Source organism: Rhinichthys klamathensis, unplaced genomic scaffold, assembly GCF_029890125.1.
Source record: "Rhinichthys klamathensis goyatoka isolate OS25496 unplaced genomic scaffold, OSU_Roscu_1.1 h1tg000523l_1, whole genome shotgun sequence".
NCBI lineage: Eukaryota > Metazoa > Chordata > Actinopteri > Cypriniformes > Leuciscidae > Rhinichthys > Rhinichthys klamathensis.
In genome coordinates this window covers 2,580,191-2,606,948 of record NW_026607002.1, presented here as the reverse complement: position 1 = coordinate 2,606,948, position 26,758 = coordinate 2,580,191, and the positions used below count along the sequence as shown (strand labels likewise).

Genomic DNA, 26,758 nt, shown 5'->3' with positions numbered 1-26,758 from the left:
GGTGTCCAACCTGCATGTTGCTCTTTAAGCTATGCATTATACAATACTTAATGTATTTAAAAAAATGTTTTTAAAGCTTATGCAGTTGATAAATTATTTACATTTAAAATTCAGCTGCTAGTCATTTATATTTAGAAATCAGGAAAATATATACTGCATTTTAAATGTAAATATATATAGCAAATAGAGACTCATGTAGTTTACTGTAAAAAAATAAAAAACAGTTATTTACTGTATTCAGAAAATACAGAAACATTTGGTAAATTAAATTACAGTAACGCTACTGTAAAAAATACAGTAACTGGCTGGCAACCCTGCTGCCAGTATTTTACAGTAAAATGTACAGGTAATTTTAAAGGGGCATTTGGCAACTCTAATCATTTCTTCGCCGAATTTCACTTTTGTTGTCGCATGTTTTCTCATCGAGCTCCCCCTACAGCTGTGCGGCGTATATTTTCACAACACTGTCATAAAAAAACTCACTTGCGGCACCTTCCTCCCGCTTTCTACCGCTGCTTATGTGCATTTGTTATTATCTGAGCCGGCCAACTTTATCGTGTGGAGCTGTGTCTACCGAGTGGGTAATACATCATACACAGTATCATAGAATTATGTCGAATTGCCATAAAGCAGTTCGTGTTTCTCGCTTCTCACGACACTTCCTATTTCCAACTTACCGGGACATTAGTCCTCATGTTGCAAGGATGGTTTTCCGCTTGGGAACGCTGGGGGGAGCGGGGAAAGTCACCATTCTCTCCAGAACAGGTTATTGAACCATTCAAATGATTTCTAAACGGTTTTATTAAGTTGAAATAGTTGCCAAGTTCCCCTTTAAACAGTGCATCATTTGTAATTGAAAAGGTTTAATGACAAAATATGGTTATGATTACACTTAAAAAAGATGTATGAGATAACTTATACCACTTATACCATTAATTGTACCCAGCATATATGTAAAATGTAATCAGAGAGAGACAGAGCAACTGTTACAATCTTCTTTAATCCCTTCCTTGAGCATGTGACCGAAAACTAAATTTGAGACGTTCAAACTGACCAATCAGATAATTACAACTTCCCCCATCGTCTAAAGATGTGATAATTCATAGACCCCTGAAGTACACACATCAACACACTCCAAATGGTCTCTTGGTTGAGAAAGAGGGGGTGGAAAACAGTAAAGAAAATGTCTTTGTTCATTTTCCAATATCTTGGGATTATTTTCAATCCAACGGGCAATGCTTTTTCTCATGAGTCCGTAGAATAGATGACCGAGTGAAACTGTTTCCACATTGTGAGCACTTGTACGGCTTCTCTCCAGTATGAACTCTTTCATGATCTTTCAAGGTTCCTGACCGAGTGAAACTCTTTCCACAGTGTGAGCACTTGTACGGTTTCTCTCCAGTATGACTTCTGTGGTGTTGTTTTAAGCCAGTGTATAAAGTGAAGGTCTTTCCACAGTCTAAGCACATAAAAGGTTTCACACCAGTATGAATACGCTCATGTTCTTTTAAAGTCTGCAGTTTTGACAAACTCTTTCCACAAAAAGAACAAAAGAAAATGTGAGGCTTCACACCAGTATGAACTTTAAGGTGTCTTCTTAAGTTTGATCTCACAACAAATGTTTTATCACACTGATCACAGCTGAATGATCTCACTCCAGAGTGACGGCGCAGATGATCTTTGAGAACCTTTTTGCATCTGAAACTCTTTCCACACTGAGTGCATGTAAACGGTTTTTCTCCAGTGTGAACTTTTAGGTGCTCATTCAAGTCTCTTTTCTGACTGTAACTCTTTCCACACTGAGTGCATGTGAACGGTTTTTCTCCAGTGTGAATCATCATGTGCAACTTAAGGTTTCCTCTACTTATGAAACTCTTTCCACACTCAGAGCAGGTAAAAGATCCTTTGACTCCAGTTTTGCCAGCAATTTTCGGTATGCAATTCTTTTCAGTCTTTAAAATTATGTTTCCACCTTTATTTATGAAATGCTTCTTGTCTTCAGTCACTTCCATTGGGTCTAAAATCAACATTACATTCGGGTTCAAATCACAAATTAGAAACAAAAAAAAAAATTCAGGGTGCACTAAATTAGCAAAATCTAGTTTAATATGGAGTCTACTAGTATCTAGTTTTAGATTATATGTAATTTTTCATCTTAAATGGTCCTCATCAGTCATTAAAGAGAATGAAGGAAAACACCAACCTATTTGTTCCTCTGTATCTTCATCTTTTATTCTGCAGGGTTCTTCCTTAATCTCCATCTTTTCAATAGTATGTCCGTAGTTTCTCCTGGAGTAATTCCTCCTGCTTGCTTCTTCTTCTCCTGTGGGAAGATGGGAATATTCCCCAGCATTTAAACTCTCATGAACGGCTGAGGTGGTGAACTGTCTTTTACCCCTTTTCCACCAAGGCAGCTTCAGTGCTGGTTCAGAGCCAGAGCCTAGTTTCAAATCAGTTCTTTGTCTTTCGACACCTAAAGCACCAGCTCTGAACCAGGAAAAGTGGTTAGTAAATAGCACCAAAACATTACTGGTCTAGAAGTAAGAACCGCTTGCGTCAGGGGCTGGGGTTACCGTGACCAACAAGAATAGTAGCTAAAAACGATGGGATCGATTAAGACAAAACAACAGTGGTCCGTGGAGGAAACAAACTGCTTGCAGGGAGCTTTACGGACAAAACCACAGTAACAGAAAATTCAGTACGAGATTGCTGCAACAGGGCTCGACAGGAACGTTGAATAGATTATCAACAAACTTAAAAAACTAAAGAAAAAGTACAGGGACCAAAAAAAGGACCTTGATCGAAGCAGCAATGGTCGGCCAGGTCGAACGAACGAATGAAGCATTTATATAGCGCTTTCAATTGTACTACTGTATGAGTACTACTGTACTGCTTCACAATCATGCCGGGGTCTCTCCTCATCCAACACTAGGGGTAATGCATGGATCCAGTACACTGATACTGAAGACATGAGTATGGATATTCGCCAAGACGGGAATGTTGTTTGGGCTTTGTTTACAGCAGACTGGCAATTCCAGAGACCAATAAGAAAAGAAAGACATGTACTAGAAGACACAGGGAAAGTACACAGGTTGTCAGGATTGAGCTGTCTTCAATGTGTGACGTGATTTATGCTAGTTAGTAATAGTAGGGATTTGGAAACACAGTGAAAACTGGTCAAAAACAAATAGATGAGAAAAATCTGTAACAAAGAGAAAGGATAGGAAGAACAAATACTCAAGTGCCTTGACGGTTGGTTATTTCAAACAAACAAGTGCATTCTATGATAAAGATGATTTCAGTCACTCAGTATGTATTTTTAATCATGTTAAAACTGTGTAAGAATTAGTAATTTGATAATGTACTAATTTGTTTTGTTGCAAATGCAGTGCATCAAGTCTGGTTAGGACACGGCGTTAGGCTTTAAATTTGCTTTTAAAAGCTGCAATTTCTGCTAAAGGCCAACTCAAGCAACAGAACTAATGAGAAACATCATGAGCTTGAGTTTGTTTTAAACCAATGGTAGCAGCGTATCTTACAGTAAATCCATGTAAAACAATGTACAGTATAAAGGTTGTCAGTTTACTGAAATGTGGTATTTTATCTAGACTGGCATCTGTCAACATCTCTTTCCTTTTGTTTTTCCGTCATGGAGGATCTATAGCTGGTTGATCTGAACGTGTAGTTTAGCATGAAAACATTTTACTAGCATTTTACTCCTTATTTGACATGTTCTAATCATTTTACTCGTTTCATTTTTTAAGAAACAAATGGGTTCTGGGGAAATTTCTTTTGTTCTTTCGGTTGGTATTTTGGTACTGTTGGTATTTTGGTATTAGTTCCAGGATTAAAAGAGTGAAAACGTTGGTGAATGGTGGTTCCTGGCTGATGGCCCTACAGCTGACCCGTGGGCACAGGAGGAGGTGCGACCGGCAGCAATGCCTAGCAGGTGTTCCACCTACCTGTACATTTCACTGAAGTTCTTGTAACATAGTGACTACTGAGAACAGTGCAGTTGGAGTCCAGGAAAGACTGGATGACAGCAGGGAAAGACCGCACCGGGAGTGGGCGGCTAGTTAGCCAACCCACTAGTACCTCTGAAGAGGCACACCCAAACCTTGACTAGAACCTTAAGAAAAAACAACCCGCAGGCCCTCCGAGAGGCGGGATGAAAGATGGGCCTAACAGGACGGACCACACTGTAACGACAGCAATGGAAACGGACAACGAGATGAATACAAGAATTTCTGGAAAAGAAAAGAAGATCCTCCGGAAGTGTGGATGCGGATGGGAAAAAGTTACCACGTTCCGTGGGTTGCGAATCCACCAGGGGAAGCGAAAGTGTGGGCAGAAGGGCCAACAGCAAACTTGTACTGCCTCAGCAGGTGAGTCGATGGACCCAATGATGCAAAAGGCAAAGATGTCACAGAGGAAGAAGCCCCACTGGTGGAGGGAGAGCCCCACGTGAGTACCAAGACCCAGTCGCCACCAACTCACACAGAACAGAGACAAAAGCAGAGACAAAAAAAAAAAAAAAAAAAACTAGAAGAGGCAAGCTCAAATGGCCAAAATCAAGTGAGACAGAGGCATGGCGAACACTGGACACCGACCTGGCCAAGATACTGGAAGGATATTTGTGAGGAGGGGCGGAATCCAAGGTCAACCAGATTGGGGACGTCCTATACCAGGCCTGTAAGAACAGGTTTGGCGAAGTGACCTCCAACTAGAGGACTGCCCAAAGAGAGAAGGGAAGGAGGGAAAAGGAGATTGACCATCTAGTGCGAAGGTGCCGACAACCATGGAAGAACTGGAGGAAGGCAACGCTGGCAGAAAAAGAGGGTCTGAAAGCCTTGTGGGAGGAGATCAGGCAAAGACAGTCCAGGCTTCACAGGGCTGAACGGAAAACGGAAACAGAAAGAACGAGCCAGCTTCTTCAAAGACCCCTTTCAGCATGCCAGGCAGCTGCTGGAGGAGAAGAGTGGGAAGCTAGAAACCACCAGGGAGAAACTGGAACAGCACATCAGAAAAACAGTACAGCAATCCAGTAAGGAACATCCCATTAAGAACACCAGGGTACGTGCGAAAGAAAGAAAGAAAGAAAGAAAGAAAGAAAGAAAGAAAGAAAGAAAGAAAGAAAGAAAGAAAGAAAGAAAGAAAGAAATGGAATGAAAGAATACATTACTTTAAATGAGTCCACCCCCCAAGATTACCGTTATAAACATGAGCCTCGTCTGAATGGCAAAGGGGGATGTGTTGCTGTAATTGGCTTTATGCACAGCTTCACTACTTCCTGAACTTCAGCCAGCCGTTTCTTTCTCAGTAACAATAATGGATATAATGGGCACACCTGGATTAATCAGTTTGTCCAATAATGACAGACAGGAAACAAAGGGCTGGCTGAAGTTCAGGAAGTAGTGAAACTGTGCATAAAGCCCATTTATAGTAATATCTTCAGAATTACTGAGAAGTCTAGTTTTAAATATAATTCTTTTGAAGTGTTGGTGCTAGGGGTGTGCGATATCACGATTTTTGATCGTGGACGATTAAAATGTCTCCACGATCTGCTTTTGAAGAAATATCGTAGTATCGTGTTACAGTGTATCAGTTCAGTTCTGGCGCCTCTGTCTCAACTGTACAACGTGACGTAGCCTACACATCACACGTTAATGAATAGGTATGGCGTACGTACGGGACACTGCAATTCACAAAAGTTTGCATAAGCCTTGCCGGTTAAACATTTCATTCACGTGCTGATGCGCTGTTCTAACGTGCGCTTTCCTGAGCGCATACCCCCGACGCTCACAAGCACTAGAAGCCTGTCAAACAGCGCCTGAATACTGGACTAAGTTATCTTTCGAGTCTTATTATGCTAATACTGTTAAATACACACAATGTTTACATAAACAGAATTGGTTATGTCTAAAGTGAAAGCAAACATTTGAGAGAAAATCTGATGTAATATGCGTCTATATTAAACGCGTCGCGTGCTGGTCTAAAAGCGACAGTAGTAAATAGTACTGCCGCTTGTACTTAAAGGGATAGTTCACAAAAAAAAAAAAATCTGTCATTATTTACTCACTCTAATGTTGTTCCAAACCTGTATTAAATTTCTTTCTTGTGCTGTACACAAAAGAAGATAGTTTTTTTGAATGTGGGTAACCAAACAGTTGCTGGTCCCCATTAACTTCCAGGAGAAAAAAAAAAAAACTATACACTGGGGAACAGCAACTGTTCGGTTACCCACATTATTCAAAATAACTTTTATTTTCAACAGAAGAAAGAAACTTATTCGGGTTTAAAACATCTTGAGAGAGTAAATTAAGACAATTTATATTTTTGAGGGAACTATCCCTTTAATGTTAATTAAACAACAAAACACAAGGAGAAAATCACTCACTGACTGAGAACTTTAATAAGAATCAATAACTTATATAGTGAAGTCTATGTAGTGTTTTAATTTGTTCATTTAATTACGTTATTCAATGCTACTGCTAAATACACCTACTGTATCTGAAAAAATAAAGCACTGTTTATTTAATTTGAATATTAATTTGTGTAATGTTTATCTTGTCTTATTTTTTTAATAACAAAGAAAAATATAGCTGCGAGCAGCGATTACGGGCCCAAGCCGGTGGCACCGCAACCCCGGTACCTTTAGTTACCTAAAGGCACCGGGGTGGTGGTGCCGCCGGCTTTGGCCCTTCATCGCCGCTCGCAGCTATATTTATATATATATATATATATATATATATATATATATATAATTATATATATATATATATATAATTATATATATATATATATATATATATATATATAATATAAAATATATACATATATATAAACAAATATATCACTTGCCTTACCTGATTAGAACAATGAAAACAATAAAAAAAATAACTAGGGAATCACTAAACCGAGAGAATTATTCTGATTTGATGATACACAAAATATTACACAAGCAATTCTTTAAATTTAGTTATATTCAGAACAGAACAAGAATTTAAAAAAGCTATAATTAAGAAATAACCAAAATAATTGAAAGCGAAAGCGAAAGTAAGTGATGTTGGGCTCACGTAACTCTCTCATTAGAATCAAACTGTTTCAACATTTGCGATGTATTTGGATGCTAAACTATTCTTTATTATAGGCTTTGTACTTCACTCATGTTTCAATGTGTGTGTGTGTGTGTGTGTGTGTGTGTGTGTGTGGGTGAGGTGCTGGTGCGATTGAACTGTTACACATAAAAACATACTCCGTCATTTTGTTCTTAGAGGACATCATTCAAACTGCAAAGTGTTTACTTATATTTGTGTACACTCGCAATAAAACACAACAAAGTGCTTTTGTCTAACTATAAACTCTTGTCAAACTGTAACCTACAACTGTCCCCCAACCAAAATCTCACACAGACCCACACACACACACTGTTTAAAAGCAAAAAATATTTATCCAACCTCATTTAAAAACAGTCTGTCGGTGCCATCTTTTGGACATTCATCATATTGCATTGTTTTTAATTTATTGTCCTCAAACAGAGCTCTAATCTGTTTATTTTTAAGTTACACATTCTACATTGATTAAAAAAGAAAAATCAAATGTGTTTTTAGTCGTAGTATTATTTTATACAGAAATAAATTATTTATAATTCAGATGAGAATAAAGTTAGTGTTAGTTAAAATTAAGGAAAACAAATATATGACCATGCAGCCGTGCATATTTTAGTTTCATTTTAAAAATAGCGCCATTTCGTGGGCGGATTGCTTGAATTTATTTTACAAAAGCACAATGTTGTGCTTAATTGCGAGTGTACACAAATATAAGTAAACAATTTGGAGTTTGAATGATGCCCTGTAGGAACAAAATGACGGAGTATTTATTAATAATATTCCTGATCAGTTTCATTTCCTCAGCATCCCAGATAGCTTAGAAGAACTCGAAATTGCGACAGAAACTTTTGACTCTCTTTTCCAGCACTTTAGACACAGTTGCTCCTTTGCGCTTAAAGAAGATTAAAGAAAATAGTCCAACACCATGGTACAACGAGGGGCCCTTAAGAGAGCAGCCAAAAAAATGGAGCGCATCTAGAGTTTTTTCGCATTTCATGGAAAGAGAGCACGATTGCGTAAAGAGAGGCCTTAAAAACTGCTAGATCTTCTTATTTTTCAACCCTATTAGAAGAAAACAAACAAAACCCTAGGTATTTATTTGAAACAGTGGCTAAATTAACGGAAAATAAAGCTTCAACCCCAGACGTTTCCAAGCAGCACAGCATTAATGACTTTATGAACTTCTTCACTTACAAGATTGATAATTTCAGGGAGAAAATTATAACTATGCAACCGTCTACTACAGTATTGCACCAGGCAGTGCATTGTAGTCTCCCGGAGGAAAAATTTTATTCATTCATTGCAATAGGAGAGGAAGAATTTTCTAAACTCGTTAAATCATCTAAATCGACAACATGTATGTCAGACCCTATACCGACTAAGCTACTGAAAGAGATGCTTCCAGAGGTCAGAGATCCTCTTCTTAATATCATTAATTAATTTTTGTCATTAGGATACGTACCAAAAACTTTTAAGCTGGCTATGATTAAACCAAAAAAAACGCAAATTGATCCTACAAAATTAGTCAATTACAGGCCGATTTTGAATCTACCTTTTCTGCCAAAGATATTAGAAAAGGCAGTATCCTCACAACTATGTTCCTTTTTAGAAAGAAATTATACCTGCGAGGATTTTCAGTCCGGATTTAGACCGTACCATAGTACTGAGACAGCTCTCATCAGAGACACAAATGATTTGCTCTTATCATCCAATCGTGGTTGTATCTCTCTAATAGTGTCACTCGATCTTAGTGCAGCATTTGATACCATTGATCACAACATTCTTTTAAATAGACTTTTAGAAAATAGAAAATTATGTCGGCACTAGTGGAATTGCATTAGCATGGTTTAAATCATACTTATCTGACCGTTATCAGTTTGTTGCAGTAAATGAAGAGATGTCCAATCGATCAAAAGTTCAGTATGGCGTATCACAAGGCTCAGTACTAGGACCGTTGCGGTTCACTCTGTACATGCTACCCTTAAGAAATATAATTTAGAAAGCATGGCATTAGTTTTCACTGTTATGCTGATGATACTTAGCTCTATATTTCTTCACGACCTGACGAAACTTACCAATTCACAAAATTAACGGAATGCATAGCTGATATAAAAATGGGATGACTAGTAATTTCCTACTACTTAATTCTGAAAAAACAGAGATTCTTATTATTGGACAAAAAAAATCCTCACATACTAACCTAGAATACTGTCTAACACTTGATGGCTGCTCTGTCAAGTCTTCGTCGTCGGTTAGGAACCTGGGTGTGCTCTTTGATACCAATCTTTCATTTGAAAGTCACTTGTCTAGTATCTGTAAAACCGCATTTTTCCATCCTAAAAATATATCTAAATTACATCATATGCTCTCAATGACAAATGCGGAACAGTTAGTTAATACGTTCATGACATCAAAGCTAGATTATTGTAATGCTATTATGGGTGGTTGCCCTGCACGCTTAATAAACAAACTACAGCTTGTCCAAAACGCAGCAGCTCGAGTTCTTACCAGAACCAGGAAGTATGACCATATTAGCCCGGTTCTTTCAACACTGCATTAGCTCCCTATTAGACATTGTATACATATTAAAATATTGTTGATTATTTACAATCAGTACTAGCTCCCCAGTACTTGAGCGAGGTCTTAACGCATTATATTCCGTCACGTCTATTGCGATCTCAAAAATTTCGGCCAGTTGATAATACCTAGAATATCAAAATTGACTGCAGGCGGTAGATCCTTTTCCTATTTAGCACCAAAACTTTGGAACAGTCCTCCTAACATTGTCCAGGAAGCAGACACACTGTCAGTGCAAATCTAGACTAAAAACACATCTCTTTGACCTAGCATACACACAACACATTAAAGACTTCTATAATTCAATGTTAGGCTGCATAGATTAGATCAGCCGGAACCGAGAACACTTCCCATAAATCCTGATGTACTTTTTACATCATAAGAAGGATGGCGTCTATGCTAATATTGGTCTCTTTGTTTATCCAGAGGTTTACCGCAGTCTGCCGGATCCAGGCCGTATGTGGATCTGATGAAGGACCTTCGCCTGGACACGACTACAATGCAGTCCTGAAGTGTCAACTAGTCTCTCCCCTGTAAAGGCCTCCTTCCCTTCACTTAACCTCTGTACAGATAAAACGTCTGGATAATTCTGGTTCACGTGGCTACGCGGAAGCGATAAAAAAAAAAATTTATTATACATTTTTCAAGGCTTGTACCTTGGAACCCATTTCATGGTTTGCGTTCTCGAGCCACCAGGCAGTTTTGTGCAAATGAGCAGCCAGATCGCATTAAGGGTTTTCTGTTAGAACGGTGTCGTATTAGCGGCCCCTAAGTTAATAACTAATGATCATTGCGACAGAAGGGAATCAATCAAAAATGAATCTCACCAAAGTTCACCTGAAAAACTTTAAGAAGAATTAGGAGTTCAGTAAATCTGAATGTGAAATTATTTGTAAGTGCAATACTTGTAAATCATGGCTGTGAATGGGAAATTCACACTAAGACAATGTAAAGGTGGCTTTGCTGCAGAGGTTCAGGCTGCAGAATGACTAAAGAAACGTTGTCAGCAAGATGGTGAAAAACTACATTTCTTGTCTATTACCACCCACTCCTACTTATATCAACAATGGAAATAAGCGCAGTTACAATAGCTCAATATATGGGAGAGCTTGCAATATGGAGTGACAATATTGTATAGGTAGCACTTCAAAGTCAATACCAAATCAAAACTAGTTAGCACATCATTTGTAATTGAAAAGGTTTATTGACAAAATATGGTTATGGTTACACTTAAAATAGATGTATGAGATGATAACTTATACCACTTATACCATTAATTGGACCTAGCATAGCGTGAGAGAGAGAGAGAGAGCAAATGTTACAATCTTCTTTTATCCCTTATTTGAGCATGTGACCAAAACCCAAATGTGAGGCGTTCAAACTGACCAATCAGATAATTACAAGTTCCCTAATCGTCTAAAGGTATAACAATTCAATAGACCCCTGAAGCAGGGTTTCCGTTGTCCGGTAATTACCGGACATCGGCCGGGAAAAAAATGAAATGTCCGACAAAAATAAATCTCTCCGGTCAAATTGTCCGATTAAAATTGCGTAATAATCCCGCCCCCCTAACACAATATGAATTTGAGAATAAGCCTAAAATGTATAACGCAAAAATACACCGACCTTTGGCTGTTATAAAGGAACAGGCTTTACCGTTTGAAAGTTATTAAACATCACATGCTGCATTTCAAATAAAGCGCACGCCTAAAACGGCTGTAATATAGGCTATAGACCTAAACAACGAACGATTGAGTGAGACGTTTCAAATATGGCCAGGCCCAGGCAGGCTAGCCTTAAAGGAACACTCCACCATTTTTTTTTTTTTTAAATTTGGGTTATTCACGGTCTCCCCTACATTTAGATAGGTGGGCAAATGCATGTTTGGAAGCACAGGCGAAGCACTGCTACTTGGGCGCAGAGATATCACGCAACACCTGAAATAAAGCTTGCCACAAATAACCGGCGAAAGTAATGATTATGCATGAAACATTGAAATTATTGATAAAGTTGATAAATTGATCAAGTTGACGATGCAGACTCGCCATCTTCGCAGTAGTGAACGCGCGCGCCTATAGAAAGAAGTGTGCACGCGCCGGCGCCTCTGTGTCCTGATTATATTGCCCACTAGGCCTATATTTGCTTCTTATTTATTAATCCAGGCAAATTTGTTGATGAAACATTGATTAAAATTAAGATACAATTTATACAAAACGAAATTTCCAAGCAAAAATAATATTCGAAGTTCGCTGGGTTGATTATTATTCGAAAATCGCACCCCTCCACCACATGCACGCACACATGCATTAGGCTACACCCCAGAGCATGTGAGCAAAGCGGAGCGGTGTGACGCTTATTATAAGTTAAAAAACTTAAACATACTTTTCATATTTATAAATAATATAATGTTATTATTTTTTTATTTCATCCATGTTGATTATATGAAAAGGGAACCGCATGAGATGAGTATAGGATCATAAGATGACCAATATATTGGAAAACATTTGGAATGGGTCAGATTTTGACCATTTATTTAGTTTTGTTTTGTAGAAAGCCTTTCTTTAAAGTTTATTTCGTTTTGTATAAATTGTATCTTCATTTTAATCAATGTTTCATCAACAAATTTGCCTGGATTAATAAATAAGAAGCAAATTTAGTGGACAATATAATCAGGTCACGGAGGCGCCAGCGCGTGCTCTCTCTAGGCACGCATTTCTCTCTCTAGGCGCGTTCACTACTGCGAAGATGGCAAGTCTGCATCGTCAACTTTATCAATTTATCAACAATTCAAATGTTTCATGCATAATCATTACTTTCGCCGGTTCTTTGTGGCAAGCTTTATTTCAGGTGTTGCGTGATATCTCTGGGCCCAAGTAGCAGTGCTTCGCCTGTGTAGAGTCTCCGCAACGACGATAGATTGAAACGCGCGTCCGAGTGAAGATTGCGCACCTCGTGCAGCGCGTCGTCCATTCAACTGATAGCAGCTGACACGAGCGCTCAGCTTGATTAAAAAAACAACTGATTTTAGCGCTAGATCTCTTATTTAATAGCGAACTAAATGAATGGTCTGCTAGTTAACTGGAAATGTTTTATTTATTTGTATTAGGTACATCCGTGCCTCAATGTTTCAAAAAGTGAATCTATGTGAAGTGAAACCACTATCACTGTCTATTTGAAAGTTAGGCTAATAATAACATGTTGCATTCTATACGGCCTGATTATGTCATTTTTTAAGTTACATAGCCTGCCTCCAGTTTTCCTCAACTTGACTAATTAAGAGGCGATATTTGACCGGCATATCATCAAAATGTCCGTTAAACGAAACCTCTGCCGGTCACTTTGACCGGCACCATTTTTTTCTAGCGGAAACTCTGCCCTGAAGTACACACATCAACACACTCCAAATGGTCTCTTGGTTGAGAAAGAGGGGGTGGAAAACAGTAAAGCAAATATCTTTGTTAATTTTCAAATATCTTGGGATTATTTTTAATCCTACGGGCAATGCTTTTTCTCATGAGTCCGTAGAATAGTTGACCGAGTGAAACTCTTTCCACATTGTGAGCACTTGTATGGTTTCTCTCCAGTATGAACTCTTTCATGATCTTTCAAGGTTCCTGACTGAGTGAAACTCTTTCCACACTGTGAACACTTGTACGGTTTCTCTCCAGTATGAATCCTCTGGTGTTGTTTTAAGCCAGTGTATAAAGTGAAGGTCTTTCCACAGTCAGAGCACACATAAGGTTTCACACCAGTATGAATACGCTCATGTTCTTTTAAAGTCTGCAGCTTTGACAAACTCTTTCCACAAAAAGAACAAAAGTAAAAGTTAGGCTTCACACCAGCATGAACTTTAAGGTGTCTTCTTAAGTTTGATTTCACAACAAATGTTTTATCACACTGATCACAGCTGAATGATCTCACTCCAGAGTGACGGCGCAGATGATCTTTGAGAACTTTTTTGCATCTGAAACTCTTTTCACACTGAGTGCAGGTGAACGGTTTTTCTCCAGTGTGAACTTTTAGGTGCTCATTCAAGTTTCCTTTATGAGTGAAACTCTTTCCACACTGAGTGCATGTGAATGGTTTTTCTCCAGTGTGAATTATCATGTGCAACTTAAGGTTTCCTCTTCTTATGAAACTCTTTCCACAGTCAGAGCAGGTAAAAGATCCTTTGACTCCAGTTTTTCCAGCAAAATTCTGTTCAGTCTTTAAAATTATGTTTCCAACTTTATTTATGAAATGCTTCTTGCCTTCAGTCACTTCCATTGAGTCTAAAATCAACATTACATTCAGGTTCAAATCACAAATTAGAAACTAAAAGAGATCCAGGGTGCACTAAATGAGCAAAATCTAGTTTAATATGGAGTCTACTAGTATCTAGTTTTAGATGTATAGTTATATGTAATTTTTCATCTTAATGTTCCTCATCAGTCATTAAAGAGAATGAAGGAAAACACCAACCTATTTGGTCCTCTGTATCTTCATCTTTTATTCTGCAGGGTTCTTCCTTAATCTCCATCTTTACAATAGTATGTCCGTAGTTTCTCCTGGAGTAATTCCTCCTGCTTGCTTCTTCTTCTCCTGTGGGAAGATGGGAATATTCCCCAGCATTTAAACTCTCATGAACGGCTGTGGGAGCTTCACTGACTGAAGGAGTGAATTGTGGTCGTTGTTGCTCATTTAGCAGATGATCATCACACTTACAATCACTAGAGATTATCCAGGTGCAAATGTTTGCTCAAATAGTCATTTAGAAACAATTTCAATTCATTTAGCTGGTTTGCTTGTTTGCTCTTACATTCAGAGATCCAAAAAAAAAATTAAATCATTTTTATTTGCAGGATTAAAGAATTAGAATTAGAGAGTAGAATTAAAATCTAGATGGGCAGTATTCATGAGATCATTTGATTGCAATTTTGTATTCCAAATTCTTAGTATTCATCTTTCTAGATGAATCAAATCTTCCTTTCATAGCCAAGATCATTGAAAAAGTTGTCTTCAATCAGGTGAACAAATTCTTAAGCTTGAATGGATACTTTGACAATTTTCAATCTGGTTTCCGATCGCATCACAGCACAGAGACAACGCTCAAAGATAATAAACGATATTCGCTTAAATACTGATTCAGGCAAATTATCAGTGCTGGTACTACTCGACCTCAGTGCTGCATTTGACACTGTCGATCACAACATACTTTTTGACAGGCTGGAAAACTGGGTAGGGCTTTCTGGGATAGTTCTAAAATGGTTCAGGTCATACTTAAAAGGGAGAGGTTATTATGTGAGTATAGGAGACCATAAGTCTGAGTGGACACCCATGACATGCGGAGTCCCTCAAGGCTCAATTCTTACACCACTCCTATTCAACTTGTATATGCTCCCAATGAGCCAAATAATGAGAAAGAACCGAATCTCTTACCACAGCTTAGCAGACAACACACAGCTCTACTTAGCCCTATCGCCTAACGACTACAGCCCCATTGACTCCCTGTGCCAATGCATTGATGAAGTAAACCGTTGGATGTGCCAAAACTTTCTTCAGTTAAACAAAGACAAAACTGAAGTCATTGCGTTTGGAAACAAAGATGAAGTTCTCAAGGTGAATGCATACCTTGACGTTAGGGGTCTAACAACTAAAAATCAAGTCAGGAATCTTGGTGTGTCTCTAGAGTCAGACCGTAGTTTCAGTAGTCATGTCAAAGCAATAACTAAATCAGCATACTATCATCTGAAAAATATTGCAAGAATTAGATGCTTTGTTTCCAGTCAAGACTTAGAGAAACTTGTGCATGCTTATCACCAGCAGGGTGGATTATTGTAATGGACTCCTCACTGGCCTTCCTAAAAAGACCATAAGCAGAGATGGGGGACTCGAGTCACATGACTTGACTCGAGTCAGACTCGAGTCGCAAATTTAAGGACTTGAGACTTGCTTGACTAAATTAAGAAAATGACTCGACTTGACTTTGACTTGAGATCCAATGACTTGAGACTTGACTTGACTTGAACTGTATGACTCGAGAATGACTTGATGTAGTTTTAACTTATTTTAATATATAAATTCAGTGAAATCATCAAACGTTTGTATGACTTGCCAGTGACTTGTGACCCAAGCTACGACTTGACTTGCTTGACATAAGGCAGTGACTTGACTTGACTTGCTTGCTTTTATAAAAAATTGACTTGGACTTGCTTGAGACTCGAAGGTTAAGACTTGAGACTTGCACATGTGTGACTTACTCCCACCTCTGACCATAAGACAGTTGCAGCTCATACAGAACGCTGCTGCCAGGATTCTGAGCAGGACCAGAAAATATGAACATATCACACCAGTCCTCAGGTCTTTACACTGGCTCCCAGTTACATTTAGGATTGATTTTAAAGTATTATTACTGGTATATATATCATTTAATGGGCTAGGACCTCAATATATTGCAGATATGCTCACTGAATATAAACCTAACAGATCACTCAGATCATTAGGATCACATCAGCTAGAAATACCAAGGGTTCACTCTAAGCACGGAGAGTCTGCTTTTAGCTATTATGCTGGACCAGCTTCCAGAGGAGATCAGATGTGCTCCTACAGTAGTTACATTCAAATCCAGACTCAAAACACATCTGTTTAGCTATGCATTTACTGAATGAGCACTGTGCCACTGTTCGTCCGACTGTTTTTACTGTACTTTATTTTTTATTCTAAACTGTTTTAATTATTCTTATTTGTTTTGATTATTTTAATTTTCTCTATGTAAAGCACTTTGAATTACCATTGTGTATGAAATGTGCTATATAAATAAACTTGCCTTGCCTTGCCTAGATCCAGACTGATCTCATGAAATGGCGCATGTATGACACACCAATTCGTATTTTCATTTTTGGCGTGCTATCAACACGCATAATCGCTTTTCAGCGTGTTTATCAACGCCGTTGACTTAACGTTACATTACTGTATATATAAATATATGACCTACCCCAACCCGTCCCTAAACCTACCCGTCACTGGGGTTAATACCATTTATGAGTCTTCCCCTACCATCCTAGGAAAAAAAAATAATCGCTCCCCAGATGTAGATCTACATTTTGCTTCATTTCGCTTGGGCATTTAACAGCGTGTACATACACGCGGAATCACTCGGACATTTAACGGCGTAGACACAGTTATGTGTCTACACAGTATACACAGTTATACACAGTATGGCACAGTTAACCACCTGATCCTCCTGGCAACAATTATGATAAAAGGTATCTCAGGAACAACACTCCAGTGGTTCAAGTCTTTCCTCTCAGTAGGTTCTTCAGGGTGCCGTGGGGAGTGGGGGTCTTATACCCCTTTTCCACCAAGGCAGCTTCAGTGCTGGTTCAGAGCCAGAGCCTAGTTTCAAATCAGTTCTTTGGCTTTCGACACCTAAAGCACTAGCTCTGAACCAGGAAAAGTGGATTGTGAGTAGCCCCAAAACATTACTGGTCTAGAAGTAAGAACCGCTTGCGTCAGGGGCTGGGGTTACCGTGACCAACAAGAATAGCAGCTAAAAACGATGGGAGCGATTAAGCCAAAACAACAGTGGTCCGTGGACGAAAACAAACTGCTTAGAGGGAGCTTTACGGACGAAACCACAGTTACAGAAAATTCAGTACGAGATTGCTGCAACGGGGCTCGACAGGAACGTCGAATATTTATTTATTTGTTTATTTGACAGGGACATTGCACAACAAATGTGTTACACAAGACAGAGATAGCTTTAAGCAAATTTTCATCTGCAGTCCCTGGGTAGAGGCAAAATGACAGCAGGTTTATACAGTGGACAAAGAGCATTCTTACCGTATTTTCCGCACTTAAAAGCCTTTAATTTTCTCAAGAACCGACAGTGCGCCTTATAATCCGGAGCGCCTTATATATGGATGGAGAACACACGTTCACCAAGACGGGGAGACAGCGCCGGTTTGACTGCAGTATCTCATGCGCCTTATAATCCGGTGCGCCCTATATATGAAAAATGTTCTAAAATAGGTCATTCATTGAAGGTGCGCCTTATAATCCGGTGCGCCGTATAGTGCGGAAAATACGGTACTAATGAATTAATTTACAATATAAAATACAGATGCAGCACCAGCAAAAGGATCACCTCAACAAACATGAAATTGCAATAATTACAGTATAATTCTCATTTCTTTCTTTTCTTTTAATATTACCTTCTTGCATTTTTAAAAATACCCTAATTAACCAATTTTGTGTTAATGTACACAAATCTGACCGTCTTTCAACCACTTCTTCAAATTAAGTTTAAACTGTTGCAAGGTATTACTCTCACGAACAGTTAATGGCAACACATTCCACATCCCTGCAGCTTTCACAGAGAAGCAATTCTGTCCAAAGGTAGAGGACCTGAAGTTGACATAACAATTTCCTCTAGAGGAGGCTCGTGTTGTTCTAAGTCCTGCCTCTTCACAAGATTTCACAAACATTCTCAGGGGCTAGATCATGAATAATTTTGTATACTAAATTGACATCTGAAAACAACAAAATTCTCAAAAGTTAATAATTTATATTTCTTCACAATGTTACAGTAGTGATATGAAACAGGTTTTTTTTATCTAAAATTTTAAGTACCTGTTTATACAAGCTTTGAAGGGGCTGTAACAGTTGGCTGACAGAGACCAAGTTGTGATGCAGTATTTAAGATGTGAAAATATCATCGCATGCATATAGAGCTTAGCTGCGTCTGTGCTCATTTGGGGGCGAATGTATCTGAATTGCGATAAATTAAATTGTACGGTTTTTATCAATTTTGAAACATGCTTTTTAAACGACAGTGTCCTATCCAACAAAACGCCTAAATACTTGACAGACTCTGCTTCTTGAATCATTGTTCCTTTTACACTCATTTCCGGCACAGCGTGAGAAGTATTCCTTATTGAAAAAAAACATGCTGACAGTTTTGCTAAAATTTAATGTCAATCGCGATTGTACCATCCAATCTGAGATTTTTTCCATCGCTCCCTGGAGCACAGCAGCTAGATTAGCAGCTGCTAGAATAGATTAACAACGTTGAAATTCTACAGCAGAGCGCTGACATCTCAGATCATTATCTGTCTTGTGTATACTTCATTTAGCCAAGGCTGCAAAGTTGACTCCGTGATACAAATATGGAAGACCCATCACTTCTGCCACTAAAGATCACTTTATTAATAATATTCCTCATCAGTTTCATCTCCTCAGCATCCCAGATAGCTTAGAAGAACTCGAAAATGCGACAAACTTTTGACTCTCTCTTTTCCAGCACTTTAGACACAGTTGCTCCTTTGCGCTTAAAGAAGATTAAAGAAAATAGTCCAACACCGTGGTACAACGAGGGGCCCTTAAGAGAGCAGCCAGAAAAATGGAGGGCATCTAGAGTTTTTTCGCATTTCATGGAAAGAGCACGATTGCGTAAAGAGAGGCCTTAAAAACTGCTAGATCTTCTTATTTTTCAACCCTATTAGAAGAAAACAAACAAAACCCTAGGTATTTATTTGAAACAGTGGCTAAATTAACGAAAAATAAAGCTTAACCCACAGACGTTTCCAGGTGCATAGCTGATATAAAAACTGGATGATTTGTAATTTCCTACTACTTAATTCTGAAAAAACAGAGATTCTTATTATTGGACAAAAAAAAAAATCCTCACATACTAACCTAGAATACTGTCTAACACTTGATGGCTGCTCTGTCAAGTCTTCGTCGTCAGTTAGGAACCTGGGTGTGCTCTTTGATACCAATCTTTCATTTGAAAGTCACGTGTTTAATATCTGTAAAACCGCATTTTTCCATTCTAAAAATATATCTAAATTACGTCATATGCTCTCAATGACAAATGCGGAACAGTTAGTTAATTAGGGGCAGCAGTGGCTCAGTGGTTCATGTTGGTTGTGTACAAACCGGAAGGTTGGTGGTTCAATCCTCGGTTCCACCTGACCAAGTGTCGAGGTGTCCATGAGCAAGACACCTGACCCCAGCTGCTCCCGACGAGCTGGATGGCGCCTTGCATGGCTGCCGTCGCCCGTCGGTGTATAAATGAGTGAGTGAATAGGTGAATGTGAGGCAAATTGTAAAGCGCTTTGGTGGCCATTGGGTCTGTGAAAGCGCTATATAAATGCAGTCCATTTACCATTTACCATTTAATGCGTTCATGACATCAAGACTAGATTATTGTAATGCTCTACTGGGTGGTTGCCCTGCACGCTTAATAAACAAACTACAGCTTGTCCAAAACGCAGCAGCTCGAGTTCTTACCAGAACCAGGAAGTATGACCATATTAGCCCGGCTCTGACAACACTGCATTAGCTCCCTATAAGACATCGTTCAGGGTTTCCCGCAGCACTTTGAAACTAAGGCGGCCGCCTAAGCAACACACGCCTGCCGCCTTAAATACGTTATCAAAAAAAATTATATGAGCGATATCCGCCGTGTTACTCTGTCCTGTTTTCTCCCTTTCAATCTTTAAATATGTGATAAGCCTTCGTGTTCGCTTCAGTCTTAACTATCTTGTTATCAGCGCGTTCTTCCGCAGTGGCGCCAAGCACGTCAGAACAAACAGAAGACAGGGTGGTGTGTGTGTTTGTGTATGTTCATCTGAGCCACATTGGTCTGACACTGCTCGTCAATGTCGGAATATTTGAGATGACCAATCAAATGAAAGTAGGCAGGCTTTATGTTCACAGCGCGAATTTTAGCAGAGCGAAATTTAGACAGTAAAGGAGCGACTCGACGCGCTTCAGTTTACTGTCGGTCAAGTGCGAGATAAGATGTAAGTTGCTAAACTAAAGGGTCATAAATGTTAAACGAATCACAAAAATAATCAGGCAAACTAATAAACTTTTGTCTATTTTCACCATTTGGAACTGAAAATAGACCGTGACTCATGTAATGTAGCCTAATAATTAGTTAACTGTCATTGTGAGGGGACAAGACACATTAACCAGGGTACCCGCGGGATCTTAAAAGCATTGAAAAAAGCCTTGAATTTGGTATACAAAGCAGGATTCCCACACCCTGGTTAACGTTAAATTCAAGGACCTTTCAAGGACTTTCCAGGTCCAATACCGTCAAATTCAAGGACTTAATGTCAGTAGCACCTCATTGCAGTACACGAGATCCAGGGGCCGGAGTTGGATCCAGATCTAAGGGATGGAGATGGGTAGGATTAGGGGTGGGGTTAGGGATCAGGGGGTGGAGATGGGTGGGAATAGAGGTTAGGGTTAGGGATCAGGGGGTGGAGATGGGTAGGATTAGGGGTGGGGTTAGGGATCAGGGGGCAGAGATGGGTAGGTTTAGGTATATGTAAGGTGGGAGGAGTTGGATCTGGATCCAGGACCATCTCCTTAATGTCGGGACACATTTCAAGTGAGAGCAAGGTTACATTGTTTCAGCAGTTTCAGACTATTTTTGCAATGTTTCACGTGTGATTTTTATAGACTTCTATAATTCAATGTTAGGCTGCATAGATTAGATCAGCCGGAACCGGGAACACTTCCCATAAATCCTGATGTACTTTTTACATCATAAGAAGGATGGCGTCTATGCTAATATTAGTCTCTGTTTATCCCGAGGTTTTCCGCAGTCTGCCGGTTCCAGGCCGTATGCGGATCTGATGAAGGACCTTCGTCTGGACACGACGACAACGCAGTCCTGAAGTGTCAACTAGTCTCTCTCAAATAAACCTCTGTACAGATAAAACGTCTGGATAATTCTGGTTCACGTGGCTACGCGGAAGCGATAAAAAAATTATGTATTATACATTTTTCAAGGCTTGTAGCTTGGAACCCATTTCATGGTTTGCGTTCTCGAGCCACCAGGCAGTTTTGTGCAAATGAGCAGCCAGATCGCATTAAGGTTTTTCTGTTAGAACGGTGTCGTGTTAGCGGCCCCTAAGTTAATAACTAATGATCATTGCGATGGAAGGGAATCAATCAAAAATGAATCTCACCAAAGTTCACCTGAAAAACTTTAAGAAGAATTAGGAGTTCAGTAAATCTGAATGTGCAATTATTTGTAAGTGCAATTATTTGTAAGTGCAATTATTTGTAAGTGCAATTATTTGTAAGTGCAATACTCACTTACAAATTCACACTAAGACAATGTAAGGGTGGATTTGCTGCAGAGGTTCAGGCTGCAAAACTGCAGAATGACAAAAGAAACGTTGTCAGCAAGATGGTGAAAAACTACATTTCTTGTCTATTACCACCCACTGCTACTTATATCATTTATATACTTATATCAACAATGTAAATAAGCGCAGTTACAATAGCTCAATATATGCGAGAGCGTTGCAATATGGAGTGACAATATTGTATAGGTAGCACTTCAATGTCAATACCAAATCAAAACTAGTTAGCACATCATTTGTAATTGAAAAGGTTTATTGACAAAATATGGATATGGTTACACTTAAAATAGATGTATGAGATGATAACTTATACCATTAATTGGACCCAGCATAGCGAGAGAGAGAGAGAGAGAGAGAGAGAGAGAGAGAGAGAGAGAGAGAGAGAGAGAGAGAGAGAGAGAGAGAGAGAGAGAGAGAGAGAGAGAGAGAGAGAGACCCAAGAATGTGAAACAGAAAATCAAAAGAGACAGAGCAAATGTTACAATCTTCTTTCATCCCTTCCTTGAGCATGTGACCGAAACCCAAATGTGAGGCGTTCAAACTGACCAATCAGATAATTACAAGTTCCCTAATCGTCTAAAGGTATGACAATTCATAGACCCCTGAAGTACACACATCAACACACTCCAAATGGTCTCTTGGTTGAGAAAGAGGGGGGGGGAAACAGTAAAGCAAATATATTTGTTCATTTTCAAATATCTTGGGATTATTTTCAATCCTACAACAACTTCAGGCAATGCTTTTTCTCATGAGTCCGTAGAATAGTTGACCGAGTGAAACTCTTTCCACATTGTGAGCACTTGTACGGCTTCTCTCCAGTATGAACTCTTTCATGATCTTTGAGGGTTCCTGACTGAGTGAATCTCTTTCCACAGTGTGAACACTTGTACGGTTTCTCTCCAGTATGAATCCTCTGGTGTTTTATCAAGTCGCTGGAAATAATAAAGCTCTTTCCACAGTCAGAGCACATATAAGGTCTCACACCAGTATGAATACGCTCATGCACTTTTAAATTCTGCAGTTTTGACAAACTCTTTCCACAAAAAGAACAAAAGTAAAAATTAGGCTTCACACCAGTATGAACTTTAAGGTGTCTTCTTAAGTTTGATTTCACAACAAATGTTTTATCACACTGATCACAGTTGAATGATCTCACTCCAGAGTGACGGCGCAGATGATCTTTGAGAACCTTTTTGCATCTAAAACTCTTTCCACACTGAGTGCAGGTGAACGGTTTTTCTCCAGTGTGAACTTTTAGGTGCTCATTCAAGCCTCTTTTTTGAGCGAAACTCTTTCCACACTGAGTGCATGTGAACGGTTTTTCTCCAGTGTGAATCATCATGTGCAACTTAAGGTTTCCTCTTCTTGTGAAACTCTTTCCACAGTTAGAGCAGGTAAAAGATCCTTTGAATCCAGTTTTTCCAGCAAATTTCGGTATGAAATTCTTTTCAGTCTTTAAAATGATGTTTCCAACTTTATTTATGAAATGCTGTTTGTCTTCAGTCACTTCCATTGAGTCTAAAATCAATTATACTCGGGTTCAATTCACAAATTAGAAAATAAATAAATAATTGGAGCACCAAATTAGCTAAATCTAGTTTAATATGGAGTCTACTAGTATCTAGTTTTAGATGTTATTGTTATATGTAATTTTTCATCTTAAATGTTCCTCGTCAGTCTTTAAAGAGAATGAAGGAAAACACCAACCTATTTGTTCCTCTGTATCTTCATCTTTTATTCCGCAGGGTTCTTCCTTAATCTCCATCTTTACAATAGTATGTCCGTAGTTTCTCCTGGAGTAATTCCTCCTGCTTGCTTCTTCTTCTCCTGTGGGAAGATGTGAATATTCCCCAGCATTTAAACTCTCATGAACGGCTGTGGGAGCTTCACTGACTGAAGGAGTGAATTGTGGTCGTTGTTGCTCATTTAGCAGATGATCATCACACTTACAATCACTCCCAATTATTCAGGTGCAAATGTTTGCTCAAATAGTCATTTAGAAACATTTCAACTCATTTAGCTAATTTGTATCAGGCATGAAATCCAACCTTGAAGAAGCTGTATGTCGATGTGTGTGTGTTAGTCTTCTTGGTTACGGAACCACTGGCATTATTAGAGATTGACTGTGGTGTTGTTGTTGCTCTTACATTCAGAGGTTAAATAAATAAAAAAAATGCAATACTGTGGCCACTAAGGAAAAGTGGTTTGCAAGTAGCACCAAAACATTACCGGTCTTGAAGCAAGAACTGCTTGTGTCAGGGGCTTGGGTTACCGTGACCAACAAGACAAACAGAAACTTGAGAAAGCCAATTTTGGAATAGCAGCTAAAAATGATGGGAGCGATTAAGCCAAAACAACAGTGGTCCGTGGAGGAAACAAACTGCTTCTAGAGAGCTTTACAGACGAAACCACGGTTACAGCAAATTCAGCTCGTGATTGCAGCAATGGGGTTCAACAGGAACGTCAAACAGATTACCAACAAACAACTACACTTCTGGGTGAACGCTGGTGCTATCAGCTGCCGCTGCTCAGGGAGGGAATTTTAAAACTTTTAGTACTTCTAAATCTTCCTGCACTTATGAATGCATCACTCTGACCTGTGTCTCCACGCTGATTCGGCGGGTTTGTTCGCTGGTTGATCTACGTGTTGATGTTTTCTGTGGTTGCCGGTTTGCTTGTCGGTTACTGACTGTTCTTTGTGGTACGTCTGGCATGGGGATCAACTATGAAGATCAGTAAGCAACTGGTGCAGATGAACTACATCCGGGTCGTCCTTTCTACTGTATACCATTCTGTGGTATGGACAATGCTCCAGTATTCGGCGGCGGAATTTACTCAGCTCCATTTGCGTCCTTTTAATCTTCCGTCAGCTCCATATCTTCCCTTGGATATTGTGTACATACCATACCAGAAATATATACAGCGCTGGTCTCGGCGGAGTTAAAACATTGATGTCTCATGTCAAATAGGGTCATTTTGGTAATCTAAATCACACTTGCCTAGGAGGCCTACACGGACTGTCGATCACAGTGTATTAATAGCATCGGCCCTTGGGCGGGCCGTGTCTATACTTTAATAACTTATTTTTACCTTTGTTTTATAACAAATATTCAATCGACTATCATAAATTATGCATCATTTGAAAGCTTAAACACTCAAGAATCATGTTCTGAACTTGTTTAAGCAATCAATACACCGGAGAGGAAAGGGTTAAATTAAATGCGGAAAGACTGGCCATGTAAACATGAATAAAATGAACGACAATATCTTTTATCTCCTATGGTTCAGATCAGTTCGGACAAATCCAAGAAACACCAGCATATATTTCAATGTAAGGGTCTACTTTTCAAAATGCATCCCACTTTTTAATCCAAAACTACGAAAAAATAGGGGAAAAAATTAAATATACTCCTTTGTTTGCATGAGCGTTTTCGAGAGTAATCCATCATGTTTATTTTCAATGAAATATCGATTCTAATCCGTATTCAACACTCAAAAGCCATCTCTCCCCATAGTTGACTTTTTTACCATCCGTCTAGGGACTGCAGATGAAAAATAGCCTTTTTGGCTAATTCTGGCATATTTACAGAAAATGTTTATTAATATGCACTGTCCCTGTAATAAAAAAATAAATAAATAAATTTAGTTTAGACTCTTCTGGATAAAATGAGCCACTCTCTCCAATTACAGGCTTTGTGAATGACCAAAACATAAAGGAAGCGCATGACAGGCTGAGCGACCTGTCACTCTTGCACCCCGGTTTTCAACTGGATAAAAGCCTGGATAAAGTCAGTCAATGTCTAGTCAGCAAAGTTTTGATGGATGGGAGTATTAACCAACTAAAACATGATTGCAGTGATAGACAGTTCTCGTTCAGTTTTCGTTCACACATGCGCAATGAAACATTTCGTTTCATTGCAGTTTTCGTTCACACATGCGCTTTCGCCATTTCACAAACAGAGCACACAGACACACACACAGAGCGCATTGTTTTGCTACAAGGTGCTCGTATCGACGCATCGATTTACTCCAAAGCTTATATCTGAACATCTCTATCATGGATCGTCGACTACAGAAGAGATTTTGGTGGTGTTGAGAGTGTTTTGGAGGAGGTGATGAGGAGCAGCAGAAGGTAATTGGATATTCATTCTAATTGTCAGTTTATAGTAACTTATTTGAGTAAAAAAACACTGTTGTAATTACAAATGTTCTAAAACATTTTTTTTTCTTTTTTATAAATTTTATACATTAGTTGTAAAACGATCACTTCTGGAATGTCTATACATGTAGTGAGACATTTTTATTTCACTGTTTTTGCTATTAGAATTGTTCAAAATAAAGAGTATTTTGGTAAAATGTTTGGTTTGATAGGCAGAACAGTTCTGAATTGATATACTGTACATTAGGGGTGTAACGGTACATGTATTCGTATTGAACCGTTTCGGTTCGAGGCTTCCGGTTCGGTACGCATACAAACCGAACGATTCCTTGGACCATTTTTCCTGCCGACAAAACTCGCGCTAGCGCTATCACCACAACGTTGCGCAACATCAAATGGCAAGCGTAATGATAGCGGAACAAAACTACGCTACTCATTATGTGCTTCACGGACCGTTTATAAGTTCGGACCGGCAACATCTGTGCAGCGCGAGCCGATCTCGATCAAGCGACACTGCTACTACACAGCGCTAAGAGATCCAGTGAAGAAAACATTTGAATTCGCCACTGAAGTAATAACATCGCTGCGTGATCTAGTGAGAAGCATTCACATTTCTCCGTTATTAACCATAGATCTCTATTAGATCAAACAGCGCTAACGTGGACACCAGGAGAAACATTGTGCCGTGAATGAACTAGTAATACTTTACGTCCACAGACCAGCAACATTCACCATGGATTTAATATAGTAACACTAACTGTAACCAG

General features: G+C 39.0%; 3 protein-coding genes across 3 annotated transcripts in view; all 3 read right to left on the bottom strand.

Annotated features, from left to right (window-relative positions):
* LOC130073054 (gastrula zinc finger protein XlCGF8.2DB-like) overlaps positions 1-2,313 on the bottom strand; it is a 43,304-nt gene extending 40,991 nt beyond the window's left edge. Inside the window, exon 1 of the mRNA XM_056238474.1 lies at positions 2,204-2,313. Within this exon, the coding sequence (XP_056094449.1) occupies positions 2,204-2,261 (58 nt within the window). The 5' untranslated portion in view covers positions 2,262-2,313. The remainder of the gene's footprint in view (positions 1-2,203) is intronic.
* Positions 1-26,758, bottom strand: part of LOC130073060 (gastrula zinc finger protein XlCGF7.1-like) — a 296,214-nt gene that overhangs the window by 215,062 nt on the left and 54,394 nt on the right. The gene's annotated exons all lie outside the window — the stretch shown is intronic.
* LOC130073119 (gastrula zinc finger protein XlCGF26.1-like) lies at positions 13,179-23,270 on the bottom strand. The gene is made up of 3 exons (XM_056238550.1): positions 22,555-23,270; positions 15,105-15,109; positions 13,179-13,957 (listed from the first exon to the last, which is right to left on the bottom strand). The coding sequence occupies exons 1-3, from the start codon at positions 23,172-23,174 to the stop codon at positions 13,179-13,181; spliced, it is 1,404 nt and encodes a 467-aa protein (XP_056094525.1). The 5' UTR covers positions 23,175-23,270.